General features: G+C 39.6%; 1 protein-coding gene across 1 annotated transcript in view; it reads left to right on the top strand.

Annotated features, from left to right (window-relative positions):
- Positions 1-16,537, top strand: part of AAMDC (adipogenesis associated Mth938 domain containing) — a 30,987-nt gene that overhangs the window by 13,285 nt on the left and 1,165 nt on the right. Inside the window, exon 3 of the mRNA XM_030331899.1 lies at positions 15,436-15,531. Coding sequence (XP_030187759.1) covers positions 15,436-15,531 — 96 coding nt within the window. The remainder of the gene's footprint in view (positions 1-15,435; positions 15,532-16,537) is intronic.

Below are 16,537 nucleotides of genomic sequence, written 5' to 3'. Positions count from 1 at the left end.
GTCTGAAAAGGCCCTCATTTATTAATCCTAATGCTTCTTGGTATTCTAGTTTGACAGTAACTTTTTATCTGTAGGAATCCTGAATGGTCTATGTTCTTCTTGACATTTGTCCTGTCAAAGATTGATATTTGTTTCTTCTTGGCATCCTACATTACTCTCAATCTGAGACTACTTTTAGTCAATTTCCTGACTGAGGTCTTCCCAGATCAGGCTGATATTGTACATTGAACCCCAAAGTGATGTGTAGGTAAGTGTGGGATTATAAATTCTCAAGGGACACATTTTCCCCACACACAGAGCCCCTGCTTTTCCCTATTCCAGTGGGTAGATTTTTTTGGTCAATCCTTTTACTGAAGATGGGTTTAATAAGGGCACTTAGCATATTTAGTAGGGGTGTCACTGTTCCAATGTCATATCTTGCTCAAGCCTTATCTCCTAATCTCAAAGTGTTTCATAAAAGACAATAAGAATGGGAGATGCCCCAGCGTTACTTCAGTTATCGGCATACCATTCTGATTTTCAGCTGTTTCTTCACTTTTGCCCTTTGGGAATTTCCCTTTCATCTATAAGCTCCGCTAAGCATTTCAAGGGATGTTTATTTTTATCCAGCATTTGTAGGCATTTTGTTTAAGGAAACTTCTCAAGTTTTATAGTTTGTCACATTGTAAACAATCACACCTATATAATCTGTATAGTGAATAGTCACACCTACATAACTGGGCTCCACAGAAAAAGAGAACCCCAACATATGCTCTCTGTTCATGCCTTGGTTTTTGAACCACATGCACTCATTTTTTTTGATCCAAACACCTAGTTGCTTATTAGCTACCAACTTTGATCTTAAAGAAAGGACTATATCTGGATTGGTTAAAGGAATGGGAGGGCATTGAGATATAGAAGGGGCAGAATGAGAGAAGGCTGAGGAATAAGAAGACATAATACTTGTGAACCAAATGACTCCATTGGATTATTTCATAGAGTAAAGCTAGAGAGATGTAAGAGTAGGCAGTGGTATGGTTGACAGAATGTCTGCAGAGCTAGGTTTACATTTTATTTAATGGATGAGGCATAGCCACTTGAGATATTTATGCAGGAGATTGATGTGTCTGACAAAGATTATCCAGATTATGGGCATAAGATATATTGGAGTACTAATTTATGAGTGTGCCACATTGGAGAGGTTTTTTTTTCCCTTCAACAATGGATTTAGCACATTGTACCTTCCTCATATAAGACTGTGTGCATTAATATTACTATGAATGTTATCCTTTGTTTAAGGAAACTTAAGGACGCAGAAATTATTTAACTTACATAGACACAGAGCAAAAAAATGTGAAATCAAATAGTAAACCCAGGTCACATTCTAACTTTATTTCCCATTCCTTCCTCATATATCATGATTCCTCTTAAACTTTAAGGTTAAAAACTACAAAACTGGAAAATACAAACTGCAAAACTGAGGAGGTGCCATTGATGATAAGTTGCCATAAGTTTAGCTTTTAGGATAAGCAGGAGGAGGTGTTCTAGAACTAGTTGGAGGGATAAGAACTAGGAAAGGTAAGAGGAAAAGCTGAGGTGTTCATCTAGAACTCATCTGTATAGAGCTAAAAGGACAGAATCAAAGCCATGGAGTCCTCATCGATATAATGGAGACAGTTAACATTACCTACCTCACAGAGTTGGTCTAAAGATGAACATACTGTGCCAGACGTGGTGTAGGCACTCAATAAATGAAGCTGTTATTGTTAAATCAGTAGTAGTGTGGGTGGAAAGGAGACTATTGAAAACCATTAAGAAGGTGAAATTGACAGGATAAGGAAACTTACTAGATTTAGCAGGTGAGGGAGAAATCTGGGATGGATAAATGGGTACACGGTGGTACTGTTCACTGAGATTGGGTATATCGGAGTAGGAACAGATATGTTTGTGTTTGGGGCAAAGGCTGGGTAGAAAAAATGATTAATTCTTTTGGAGTATGTTGAACTTTTTTTTTTTTTAATTTTTTTTTTTCAACGTTTATTTATTTTTGGGACAGAGAGAGACAGAGCATGAACGGGGGAGAGGCAGAGAGAGAGGGAGACACAGAATCGGAAACAGGCTCCAGGCTCTGAGCCATCAGCCCAGAGCCTGACGCGGGGCTCGAACTCCCGGACCGCGAGATCGTGACCTGGCTGAAGTCGGACGTTTAACCGACTGCGCCACCCAGGCGCCCCTGAACTTTTTTTTTTTAAACAACTTTCTGTATGGTTTAAGTTCACAAGTCTTATTTTTTTTTTTAATGTTTATTTCTGAGAGAGAGAGAGAGAGAGAGAGAGAGTGCGTGAGCAAGTGGGGGAGGGGCAGAGAGTGAGAGAGAGAGAGAGGGAGACACAGAATCCGAAGCAGGCTCCAGGCCCTGAGCTGTCAGCACAGAGCCTGACACAGGGCTCGAACCCACAAACTGCGAGATCATGACCTGAGCTGAAGTCAGACGCTTAACCCACTGAGCCACCCAGGTGCCTCTGAACCTAAACTTTTGTTAGGGCATCTAGATAGAGATGTAGCAGACATTTAGATTCATGGGTCTGGGCACTGTCACATTTTAGGTGGGTAACCTTAAACAAGTTATTTAGCCCTTTGTGCCTCAATTTAATCACCTATAAAAAGAGAGTAATGTCTGTTTGTCATAGGTTGATGTAAGAGTATGTCATGGGTTGGAAAGAATAAATTTTTTAAATGTATGCAACTTGCCTTCATGCAAATTCATTCTTTTCTCTGAATCAGTCTGAATCAGTATTTCTCAGTGTCATTCATGGTTCTCTTCCATCACAGTCACCTAGAGTACTTGTTTAAAATGCATATTCTTTCTCTCCCTCATTCTCCCCACCTACTGAATCAGAATCTCTTACCGGGTGGGACCTGGAAAATAATATACTTCATGGGGTTGCTTTGAATACAAATATGTTCATCTTTGTAAAGCCTCTACCACAGCGACTTTCATATGGCAGGTACCTTATTTTTTTTTTAACAATTCCAAAGTTTCCTTTCACTTGCATCTCCTATATTTCATAAAACACATCTGAAGACTTAGTTATTCCATACCAAATGCTTATCCCCTTACAAATGTACCATGATCTTTTATTCCTTAGTACCTTTGCTAAAACCATTTCCTTTACTTGGAATGACCTGCTTTCCTTTATACCTGCTGAAATTTTATATATTCTTTAATTCTTAGCCTTTGTATTATCTCCTCTATGATAATCCTTGTGAGAATAAGCTGCTCTCTTCTCAGTATTTCTGCAATACTTTGTGCCTCTATATTGTAGCACTTAGTGCAGTCCACCTGTATTATAATGAGTGTGTATTTATCTGTTTCCCTCATTAAATGGTGAACTCCCAAATGGCAAGAACTATGCATTTTAGCACAGAACCTGTAAAGTGGGATCTCAATAAATGTTTGCTGCATTGAATCTGTCATTATGGATATCATTAAACATTTTGGGGGGAACGCCTGGGTGGCTTCGTCAGTTAAGCATCCAAATTCAGCTCGGGTCATCATGGGTTCAAGCCGCCATCAGGCTCTGCACTGGCAGCACGGAGCCTGTTTGGGATTCTCCCTCTCTGCCCCTCCCTTGCTCGTGCTCTCTCTGTCTCTCTCAAAATAAATAAACTGAAAAAAGAAAGCCAAACCAGGTAGCAGCCACCCAGGGAGAACTAAAGTAAATGGGGAAACTTTACTCCAACTTTCAATTTTGAAAAATGTCCTACACAACAGCCGTATGAATGGCACAATATATTCCCCTACACCCTTAATCTAAATCCTCAAGTTATTAACATTTACCATGTATTTTTTTCTCTAAACACACAGACATTTCCCTTCCCTCCCCTGAATCACTTGAGACTAAACGTCAGATACTGTATTTCAGCATTGCCTTCCTAAGAACATGAACATTTTCTTACATAGCTACAATATCATTATCACAAATAAGATTATTATCTTTGGTACAGTAATATTATCTAATATACATTCTATCTTCAAATTTCCCTAAAGTCTCAAAAATATCCTTTATAACTTTTGTTGGTTTTGCAGTTTTATTTTTATATATAATACAGGCAATAGATATAAAGTAGAACTTGGTTCTCAGAGAATTGGCCATACTGGAGGTTCTCGTGCCCAGGTCAGTGCTACCTAAGGAAAGGTAGATGAGCTGAGGTCCCTAAGCCTTTCTGCTTTTGCGTTTGTTTGCTTTTGCTTTTGTTTTCCCACTCACCTTCCAAACCTGGTTGACAACATAAAGCCTGTGTTGAGCTGCTTCTATGTTGAACCTCTTCTCATTTTTTTAAATTTTGAAAAATTTCAAACCAACAAAACAAACTGGGAAAAAAAAAAAAAAGCACTTGTATACCATCAGCCTATATTCACCAGTTAACACTCTGCCACATTGACTTTGTCTTTATATGGCACACATACTACCCCTCTCCCTTTCTCTCTCTTTCACTAATTTTTTTAAGTTTATTTATTTGGAGAGAGAGAGCATGAGCAGGGGAGGGATAGAGAGTCCCAAGTAGGCTCTGCACTCCATGCTGAGCCAGCACAGCGCTCGATTTCCTGAGATCCTGACCTGAACCAAAATCATGAGTGGGACGCTTAACCGACTGAGTCACCCAGGCACCCCACCCCCACTTCAATAATTATTTTTGCTGAATTATTTGAAAGTAAGTTACTGACATTGTGACACTTGATAGTTCACATGAGCCCTAAGTACTGCAGAATGTATCTACTAAAACAAAGCCATATTGCCATACATAATCACAATATTATACTCAAAAAACTCAGCATTGATAAAATATTAAGTAATATCAACTCCATAGTTAAACTGTAACAATTGTTCCAATTAAATAATGTCTTTTATAGTTGGCTTTCCTTGCCAATCCAAGATCCAATCAAGGGTCGGTCATGCTTTACATTTTGTTGTCCTATTTCTTGTTGTTGTTGTTGTCCTATTTCTTTAGTCTGTTAATCAAGTCAGTTCCTCCCCATTTTTTCACTTTTATGACACAGATATTTTTGAAGGGTCCAGGCCAATTATTTTGTAGAGTAGTCTACAATTTAGATTTATCTGATTCTTTTCCATCATGATTAGACACAAGTTAATCATTTTGGGCATAAGTGCTTCATAGGTGGTTATGTCTTACGTACATCATCTCTGAAGGCACATAAAGTCAGTCTGCCCCTTTATTGATGAGGTTATGTTTGATCTGTGTTTAAGATGGTGGTAAAGGTAGAGTGCCCGGGTGGCTTAGTCATTAAGCATCTGACTTTGGCTCAGGTCATGATCTCGGTTCATGAATTCAAGTCCCACATCAGATGAGCTCGAGCACTGCTTCGGGTGAGCATGAGTCCCGTTTTGGGCCAGCCCCGCTTCTCTCTCTCTCTCTCTCTCTCCTTCTGCCCCTCCTGGGATTTTTTCTGTCTCTACCCCTCACTCACTTGCACCCTTGCTCTCTCTCAAGGAAAAAAAAAAGGATTAAAAAAAAGATGGTGGTAAAGGTACATTTTTCCATTTGTAATCAACAAACAATCTGTAGAGTAATGATTTGAAACTTTGTAATATCTTGTTCAAACACCCAGCAACCTTTTCATCAAGTGGTTTTAGCATTAACCACTCATCCTTGCCTGAATTTATTACTAAATTAGTGGTTGCAAAATGATGATGCTTCTGTCATTCCTTCTACATTCATTAGCTGGATTCTTCTGTAATGTAGCTTTTCTTCTGCCACTCCCACCCTTTTTAGTATCACTACAGGCTCATATTTTCTTTTTTTATTTATTGTGTACTATGTTCTTAATGTGTTTCAAAATTCATATGTTGAAGTCCTAACACCTAAAGATGATGGTATTAGGGGTTGGGGTCTTTGGGTGCTTAAAGGTGTAGCCCTCATGAATGGGATTAGTGCCTGAGAAAAGGGGCTACAGAAATATTCCTTCCACCACATGAGAATAAAGAAGGCATTGACTACAAACCAGGAAGAGGGCCTTCACCAAAACTCAACCATTCTGATGCCTTGATTGTGGATTTCTAGCTTCCAGAACTGTGAGAAATAAATTCCTATTATTTATAAGCTACCTACTTTGTAGCTTTTTGTTACAGCAGCTTGAACACAATAATGTTTTAATCCACTGCCATTGGTAATATTTTTGAGGTTTAAATTGTCCCAAATTTGACCAGTGTTCTTTTGACACGTTCCCAACAGTTTTTTACCATTGCCTTGTTTTCTGGCATAGCAAGATATATTATCTCTTGATTCAGCCATTTCTTCAAAGAGCCATGGTTCCTTTTAGTGAAGAATGGGATGTAGAAATCAAGAGCTAGATGTTAGGTGTGTTCATTGTTATTGAGATGTCACTACATCTATGCCTTTCAGTATACACAGCCAGAAAATGTGTGTGTGTGTGTGTGTGTGTGTGTAATGAATTCATAAAACCTCCAGTTTAATCTAATACCTCAAGATTCTTTCTCTTATTCCCCCATTCCATATCTGTGCTTTCCTTCTCCCATGGAGAAACCTAATTCCCCAAAGCATCAGTAGAATTACATATTTGCTGTGTTTTTCTATGAACACAAAATAATTTTGAAATTACTACACCAATATTATAACTAACATCAAAATCACAAAATAAACTTTGAGATCTTTATAGGTATTTTTGTACTTGGAACACATCTCCTTTAGGTGTACAATCAGAACACTGTTAAAAACTTACTTCGTGTATCGTTTCCTTTTTGTTGTATCATCAATTTCAGACCATTGAGTTCATTTGTTTCTGTTGGCATACTGTGTAAGGGTCTCCCTACTTCCTGTCTTTGCTGATTTAATTTTTTGAATGTAAAACATTTACATGGTTTAGAAGTCAAAACAATTTAACAAGGTACACTTAGAAAAATCTCACTCCTTTCCCTATCTTTTCTATCCCATACCTACTTCACTCCAATAGGTCAGTAACTATTTTTATTAGTTTATGGTTTATCTCTTCTGTATTTTAATAGTAAGCAAATATACACATACACCTACCCACATACGTACATACATACATCTTTTTTCTTATAACTCCCTTCTTACACAAAAGGTAGCATATCTTGCCCTTTTTTTCTCTTTCACTTAACAATATATACTGAAAATCAGGATATCAATTCTTAGAGATATTCTTTTTTCTTTTATACAGCTATAGAGTAATCCACTATGTTCTTCAATTTATCCTATGGATGGGCACTTAGATTGCTTTCAATATTTTGCTATTATATATAGTGCTACAATGAATAACCTTGTATATGTATATGGTTTCTTGTATCATTGGAGGTGTATCTTCAGCATGTAGGCTTAGAACTAGGATTGCTGGTTAAAGTATAAATGTAAATGTAGACTTGTTAGATGTTGTCAAATTCCCCTTTATAGAGTTCATACTATATATTAGTGTTACCAACAATTTATGAGGCCAGTTTTGAAATGTAGAAATGATTTAAATTGTTAGTAAAAATGAAAAGCATGTCCTATTGCTTTCTTTATTCAAGTCAAAGTTAAATAACAGAAGATGGAACCTACCAAGAGTGAAAGAAAGGACTCTGGTGATTCTTTGGAGTCTTTCAGAACCCTCTTTTGAAGCTCAAACAAGTTAATCTAGCATCCAAAAATGAATTTGGCATGTACTGTCATAATTCAACATTTAAAAATATATAAGGATTGCTTACAGGGTGCTAAATATTGTCTCAAAGCCTGACATACAGTCAAATCACCTATCTCCTCCTTCAAGGAAATGGGAGAATTAGGCAAAGAGAACATTGTAGTAAGTGCTATAATACATGAACCAAAAGAGTTGCAATGGGAGAAAGGAAGAAGCACGTAAAACTGCCTGAGCATTCACAGAAGGTGTGATCTTTGACCTGATTTTTTTTTTAATGTTTATTTACTTTTGAGAGACAGAGACAGAGTGTGAGCAGGCAAGGGGCAGAGAGAGGGAGGCACAGAATCTGAAGCAGGTTCCAGGCTCTGAGCTGTCAGCACAGAGCCTGATGCGGGGCTCGAACTCCCAAGCTGTGAGATCATGACCTGAGCTGAAGTCAGACGCTCAACCGACTGAGCCACCCAAGTGCTCCTGACCTGATTCTTGAAGGGTAAACAAGGGAACTTCCCAGGTAAACAAGGGAACTACCAGGGAAAGTGTGTGCATAGGCATAGAAGGGTGGGAGAAATGCTAGAGTAGAATCATGGGGCGGGGGGGGGGGGGGGGGGGGCTCCTGGGTGTCTTGGTTGAGCAACCAACTTTGGCTCAGGTTATGATCTCACAGTTCATAGGTTTGAGCCCTGTGTCGAGCTCTGTGCTGACAGCTTCAGGCCTCAAACCTGCTTTGGATTCTGTGTCTCTCTCTCTCTCTGCCCTTCCCGTTTGTGCCCTGTCTCTCTCTCTCCCAAAACAAATAAACATTAAAAAAAAATTTTTTTTTAATCATGGGAAGAGCTCCTCAATTGGTCAGCAGTGTCTACAAACATTTATTTCCATAGGAGACTCTATCATATGGGTAGTTGGGGCTAGATGGACATGTAAGGCTCCTCCAAGCTATAGATCCTATCATTTTGAGACTAATATGTAGACTTAAATCTTATTCATGGATTAAATTTTAAAGTCAGCACTTAAGATGAAAGTCATGGCTCAGGTCATGATCTCGCTGTCCGGGAGTTCGAGCCCTGCATTGGGCTCTGTGCTGACAGCTTGGAGCCTAGAGCCTGTTTCAGATTCTGTGCCTCCCTCTCTCTCTGCCCCTACCCCCCTCATGCGCGCGCACTCTCTCTCTCTCTCTGCAAAAATAAATAAACTTAAAAAAAAAAAGATGAAAATTGCTTAGAGTCAGATCCCTTCTAGAAGATCCCCTTAATGTTAGAACATATGTGTTATCTTCCATACAGGACAGATAAAGTAATTCTTTTGCATTTAAGGTCCGTGTTGTATGAAGAATGCATATTGTAGGTTTAAACACTAGAAACACACTTGATGAGACCAAAGTTTCACACTGGAAACAGCAACTATGAAATTGAGATGGAAGGAATAACAGACGCATGACTGCCATCTCATGTTATGCTCTGAGTACAGTGGCTGAATTACCATCACTATTTAAATAGTTCTTTCTTTTTTTTTCTAAAAACATATAGTTGAGGGGCGCCTGAGGTGGCTCAGTCAGTTAAGTGTCTGACCTTTGATTTCGGCTCAAGTCATGATTTCATGGTTTGTGAGATCGAGTCCGTGCTGGGCTCTACACTTGATAGTGTGGAGCCTGCTTGGGATTCTCTCTCTCCCTCTCTCTGCCCCTCCCCTGCTCATGCTCTCTCTCTCCAAATAAATAAACATCTAAAAATCGAACAAAAACTATATAGTTGAATTCCCATAAGGTAAATGTCTCTATGGCTCCCTGTGTATATTCTACATAGAAGACATAGTCCCTTGGGGTCTAGTGTCGTTAACTCCCTCATATCTGTTCTACCCAAATGATTCACAACTAGTCATGGTTTAGTTTAAGAATGGGTCTGTGGATCTGTTAGGTTAAAGAAGAAGCTGCTGTGTCTATTAGAAATCCCAAAGTCTAGTGGCTTAAAGAAAATAGAAATATATTTCTCTCTTATTAGTGTGGCCCACCTAAGCTGGGGGTTGGGGGCGGGCAAGGAGAACAGCTCTGGGGGAACTGCCAGGGGCCCATGTTTTTTTCCTCTGTTGCTCTACCATCTTCTAGAGCATTTGAATGTCGGAGTTCTAACTTGAAAGGAAGGTGAAAGAGAAGAAAACTCACACCTAATGTCTTAAGGCCCAAACCCAGATGTTGTGTCATTTCTTCTGCTCCTATTCCGTTGAACTTTGTATTGGTGAGAGCACAGTCACATTGCCATACCTGGCTGCAACGGAAAACAGGAAGTGGAGTCTCTGGCTGGGCAGCTTCTTTTACCCAGAAGAGGTAGAATAGATTTTGAAAGAACTCGCAGTCTTGCCAGTGTAAGGGCAAGTGTAAGGGACATTTGGAAAATATTCCCACTCTTCGAAGTTAATGAAGAAGCATATTACTAGACCGCCTATCTGTTTTTCATATTCTGATAATTTTATTTGTATAAAACCTGTTGCCTTCGCAATTCCATGTAGTTTCTATTGTGCATTTAAAATTTTCATTTTGAGAATGGGGCTGTAGGCTTTGCCATATTGCCAGAGCAGGCTGTGTCACCAAAAACAAAAAAGAAACACAAATTTGCCTCTGCCCTGGTCGAGACAGGAAGACCATTTAAGAGGCTCTTAATTCAGGCAAATGATAATGAGAATGTGACTCAGGCAGTGTCCACAGGGGACAGATTGAAGAGATCCTTTAACCCTCACTCGCAGAATCTGCTTTTCTCAGCAACACAGCCAGATAACAGCATTGCCACTAACCATTTATTTCAGCAGGAGGAAATGCTTCCTTGAAAGCGTAATTTAGGAATGTTTTCTTTTTAAACTTAACATAAAATAAGAGGAAATGTCCCAGCCATGTAAGATGCCACTCTGTCGTTTAGCCGGTATAATGGATATTATTATTATTAGCTGGACATTTCCCCACAATTAATAGCTTTCCCTCAAGAAAAAACAATAAGATTTTACAACCTCACATGGTGTGACGGAAAGCCTCTTAAAGAAGAGGAACAGAATCAGACACTCATGCAGGGAAGACAGCCTTGTGGTTTGCCCCAAGGGATTGGAAGAAGCGGAGGAGTCGCTGGTGGCAGGTTGAGGACACCTCAATAACAGACTGATGCTCCAATCACAGGCCTCTGCACAAAGCTGTGAGTAATCACCCACCAATGCCGGGATCCACAGGCTGTTGCAGAGTTATCTTTCACTGCTCTGTACGTGACACCCTGGGCCTGCAGTATTGCACACAGCAGCCACATTTGTCACTTGAGTTCCATTGATCCAGCAACTCTGATGGGTTGCGGCTGTCTTCAGTCTCTGAATCTCCCAAGGATTATGGTTTTGCACTTTTACTGACCTTGATTTTGAGCAGTGGCCTTGTTTCCTTTTACTAGAATGTGAGCTCTTAGAGTCTGGGGATCATGATGCTCCTCAAAGTAGATGCAATTCTTTGTTAGATGAAGCAATCTTTCAATATTTCAGTTAAGTGCATTTACTTGAGGAAGGTGAAGCTCCCCAACCTGATTTGTAATTCTATTAAATATTTACCTTGGTTATTGCCCCAGAAGATTATTTTAAGTCCTGTATAGCATAACTGCGGTGCAGGGTGGTTCTAGGATTAATCAGAGCCATGGAACTAAAAACACATCTAATCCTTTTACATTTCTTTAAGAACTAATCATTGTAATCAAGTGAAAAAAAATCCCTTTTTATCTTGCCTTTTAAAAATTTATGAACCGAAATAACTTTTACAAAAAAAAGAATCTATCCTCCCCCAGTCTCCTCTGATCTTTGTGGAGAACCAGTGAAGCTGGAGGCAGAGGTGCCGTTCAGAGCCACCTGGGCCCGAGGTCTGCATCCTCGCCCCAAATGAGGAATATACCCTTCCTGCCGACCAGTTTGGTTCACTCTTTGACATGCAGGTGTTCCAACTTTTCATAGTCCCTTAAATGTAAGCTCATACAGTCTTAAGTGTCAGCTCCTTAGAAAGATGCTGATGACATAAGCCTGAATATAAAAGTGTAATAGTGAGAGAGACTGGCTTCCTTATCAGCCCTGGAACATTCACTGACGGGGTGAAGGATGTCAGCAGCACTTGCACACCCCATAAGGAATCAAGAGCCGTGGAGAAAGCCGGCAAAGATACACTGCATCTGGTTCCACTTGGTGTAACGACTTGGCATCTGTTTTGTTTCCTTGGCTAACTAAATGAGGAAGCAGTGAGTTGTATGTGTGCCTATATGTGGTCTCTTCCTGCTAATCTATAACCTGCCTATACTACTAAAAAAAAAAATTATGGGGTGCCTGGGTGGCTCAGTCGGTTAAGTGTCTGACTTTGACTCCGGTCGTAACTTCACGGTTCATGGGCTTGAGCCCTGCATCATGCTCTGTGCTGACAGCTCAGAGCCTGGAGCCTGCTTTGGATTCTGGGTCTCCCTCTCTTTTTGCCCCTCCTGTTGCTGTCTCTCTCTCACACACAAATAAACAAACGTTTAAAAAATTAAAAAAAAAAATATATATATATGTGTTCTGCAATTGTTACATGAAGTAACCTATAAATGTCTATTAGGACAAATTGATAGTGTTGCCCAAATCCTCCATTTCCTTATTGACTTTTTGTCTATTTGTTCTAGAATTACTGAGAGAGAGTTGTTAAAATTTCTAACTATGGTGGTGGTGTCTGTTTCTCCTCTTAGTTGTTATTTTTGTCTTACATTTTGTAGCTTTTTTACTAAGTATACAGATTTGGAGTTGTTATATTTTTGTTGATGAATTGGCCTTTTAAGCATCATGATATGACACCGCTTATCTGTAGTAATATTTCTTTTCTTTTTTTTTTTAATTTTTTTTTTTTAACGTTTATTTATTTTTGGGACAGAGAGAGACAGAGCATGAACGGGGGGAGGGGCAGAGAGAGAGGGAGACACAGAATCAGAAACAGGCTCCAGGCTCTGAGCCATCAGCCCAGAGCCCGACACGGGGCTCGAACTCACAGACCGCGAGATCGTGACCTGGCTGAAGTCGGACGCTTAACCAACTGCGCCACCCAGGCGCCCCTGTAGTAATATTTCTTAGGTCGACTTAATCTGATATTAGTATAACCACACCACTTTTCTTACTGTGTGTTTATGTGTTTTTTCATCCTTATACTTTCAACCTGTGTTTTTTTTATTTAAAGTGCATACCTTATAAGTAGTGTTTAGTTGGATCTTGCTTTTTAATCTAGACAATCTTTACCTTCAACTCTTTAGTCCACTTAATATTATTGATATAGCTACGTTTTATTTTTTATGTTTATTTTTGAGAGAGAGAGAGCGAGAGCGAGAGCGAGCAGCAGAGGGGCAAAGAAAGGAGGAGACACAGAATCCGAAGCAGGCTCCAGGCTCTGAGCTGTCAGCACAGAGCCTAACGTGCACAGCCACCCAGGCGCACCGGTATAGCTATGTCTAAGTGTTTCAATTGTCATTTGTTTTTTTGTTTGACCTCATGTTTCCCATTCCTTCCGGCGTTAATCAACTATTTGTTAAATATTCCATTCTGGGGATGTCTGGGTGGCTAAGTCGGTTAAGTGTCCAACTTTGACTCAGGTCATGATCTCATGATTCGTGGATTCGAGCCCCACATCAGGCTTTGCTGACAGCTCAGAGTCTGGAGCCTGCTTCGGATCTGTGTCTCCCTCTCTCTGCCCCTCTGCTGCTCTCAACTCTCTCAAAAATGAATAAATGTTAAAAAAAATTTAGGGATGCCTGGGTGGCTTAGTTGGTTGGGCGTCCAACTTCAGCTCAGGTCATGATCTCATGGCTCATGAGTTCGAGCCCTGCATTGGGCTCTGTGCTGACAGCTCAGAGCCTGAAGCCTACTTCGGATTCTGTGTCTCCCTCTCTTTGCCCTTCCCCTGCTCATGCTCTGTCTCTCTCTCCTTCAAAAATAAACATTTAAAAATTAAAAAAAATTTTAAATATTCCATTCTGTCTCTTCTGTGATTTTTTAGCTTCTGTTTGTGTGAGAGAGACAGAAACAGAAAGAGAGAGATTGCTCTAGGGAAGATTCAGGTTCACACTTAAACTAATAAATATTCTACCTGCAGTGAGCAACACAACTGTGTGTGGTCATTAGGCTTATTTCTTTCAAACTTCAAGAAAGTTGCTCCTTGGTTTATGGTATTCGAACAAAATGCATTAAACTGAAAGTTACACGTTTCAGTTCAAATCCCAGCTCCACCACCTAAAACTTGTGTCATCTTGGCCAATGTGTATATATTTTGTGAGCTTCAGTTTCCTTATCTATAAAATGAGAATGGGTGTTTTAGTGCTACTTTATAGGATGACTACATAGATCATGTGAAGTAATTTCTACAGCTGTATTATGAAAACTGTAACTATAAACATATAGGATATTATTTCAGGATTTAATGAAAAGACTGATTTGCTCTCTTTATACCTTAAAAAGTATATATAAATTTCAATCCTATCTCTTCTATCATCTTTCTAAATTGAAAAACCTTTCTTTCTTTGGTACACTTGTCTTCATGATATTTTTGGCAGTTCTTTCCTTGTACCATCTCCAACTATGATTGGGTACCCCTTCCACAACCACTGCATCAAGGCATACTTCTTTCTGCTCATACTTTAAGACCCAATTAAAACAGCATGTCATTTATGACCGCTTCCCACTCGTATTTATTCCCTCTCTTCTGATATCCTCTCAACTCTATTTATCTCATCCTACTGTAACTACTTCCACACATTCACTAACTTTGCCTGACTAAAACTCCTCCATTAACTATTTGGTTCATCTCAGTATTTCCAATGTTGAGTGTAGAGCCTGGTGCAGAGTAAGTGCACAGTAAATATCTGTTGACTGAATGAAAGGATAAAGATAGACAACTCAGGGAAGGACGGCTTTGGTCACTGATCTTCAGTGCTGAGAGTGTCATCCCTGTGAAGATACAGAATACGTGAAGCCCAGTAATTGTGCTCGTATTTATCAAACTCCCACTGTCCCATTTGCTGATGTGGAAGCAGTTCAGAAGCCACCATCCTTTAATGTTGGATTAATGTCACTAAACATCTTACCTTAAATATCCCTGGGAAACTCTGGGAAGACTTTATGTAGTGACAGGTTTTAAAGCATCAATGTAAGTTTTCCATAAGTGGGAAGGGAGCTCAGAAAAAGGTAAATTCTCTTGAAGTCTTTCCACAGTCCAAATTTTGGCTTAGTGTGCAGGTGCTTTCTTCTCCTACCCCCCTCTTTCTACTCTCACCTGTGACACACCAGTCATACTGAATGACCTTTAGTTCTCCATGTTTTTCTTTCCTCTGAGCCTTTGTACGTGCTATTCCCTCTACTTAGAATGCTTTGTTCCACTGATTTCCTGTTACCTGGCTAATTCTTGTGTGTCGTGTAGGTCTCAGCTTACATGTTACCTCCTCTGGGATGCCTTCAGTGACCACTTGTCCCGACTCCCCAAGTCTGAATTAGGTGCTCTTTCTCTATGTTCTCACAACACCCTGAACTAACTTCCTTTAGCACTGATAAAAGTATTGAAATTTCTTTTTAGTCTTCTATATTTTTCACTAGACTTAGCATTGAATCTTCTATTATTTTGAGGGCCCTGAATGATGCTTGGCACAGAATAAAACTCAGTAAACATTTTCTCAATAAATTAATGGATGAATGAATGAATCCCACAAGAATCCCAACTGCAAAGAAAGCTTAAAATAACAGGTAGCTGGTATACTTTCTCTTTCCATATCCAGCATTCTCCTGGTGTGCAGCCTGCAGATGTGGAGGAAGTTGTTAAGAAGGGTGTGCAGACTCTTGTGATTGGCCGAGGGATGAGTGAGGCCTTGAAGGTAGGTATTGGTGAGCACAGCATTCCTGAGGACAGCTGGTGACCTCTTGGACCATTACCTTAGAAATATGTCCTTCTTGGGGCACCTGGGTGGCTCAGTTGGTTAAGCGTCCCACTTCGGCTCAGGTGATGATCCCACCGTTTGTGGGTTCAAGCCCTGCGTCTGGTTCTGTGCTGACAACTCAGAGCCTGGAGCCTGCTTCTGATTCTGTGTCTCCCTCTCTGCCCCTGCCCTGCTTATGCACTCTTTCAAAAATATAATAAAGGTTAAAAAAAAAAAAAAAAATCCTTCTTGGGAGCTCATCTCAATATATCATGCACCCTCATTTTGCTGAGTCAGGAGTGGCCTAGGATAAAATAATGGATGTTAGTACTCTTCCTCATCAGGGTTGGACTCTCCAGTCTCAACCTAAGCCTAGGCCTGTGTTGTTTCAACTATTTTTCAGAAATTCTTCACTCCTGGAATTCTCAAGCTCGATAGCTATCAATATTCAGTTCTTTAGATTTCATAGTACTTCACTTTTTTATTACATGACATTTTTATAATACTTTCTATTCTTTCCTTGAACACAATCAAGTTATGCCTTTTTTCCCTTTCAGAAAAAAAAATTTATTTTTATTGTACTTAAAGAAATAATACATGCTTATAGCACAACAGGAGATGCAGAAATGTTGAAGTAGAAAAGTGAGAGCTCCCCACCCCGGTTTGTACATGTAATGTATACTGCTCCAGGTCTCTACGTAACTGCAAACACATACTCTTACACGTACAGATACACAGGTACACACTTATAATCATTTTTTACATCAACAGGATCACATTGTACATATTGTTCTGTAACTTCCTACTGATGTTGTTACATTGTGGACAGCCTTTCACAGAAGTATATAGAGATCTACCTCATTCTTTCCTTTAGACAGATGTCCTAAAATACAGTTCCCTACTGATAAAGCTGCGATTCATTTATATTTTTTGTTTAACCTAGTTTTTTTCCCATTAAAATAAT

Source organism: Lynx canadensis, chromosome D1 (genome assembly GCF_007474595.2).
Source record: "Lynx canadensis isolate LIC74 chromosome D1, mLynCan4.pri.v2, whole genome shotgun sequence".
In the NCBI taxonomy this organism is placed as follows: domain Eukaryota; kingdom Metazoa; phylum Chordata; class Mammalia; order Carnivora; family Felidae; genus Lynx; species Lynx canadensis.
The sequence above is the reverse complement of the archived record's forward strand: the minus strand, read 5'-3'. Positions and strand labels throughout refer to the sequence as shown.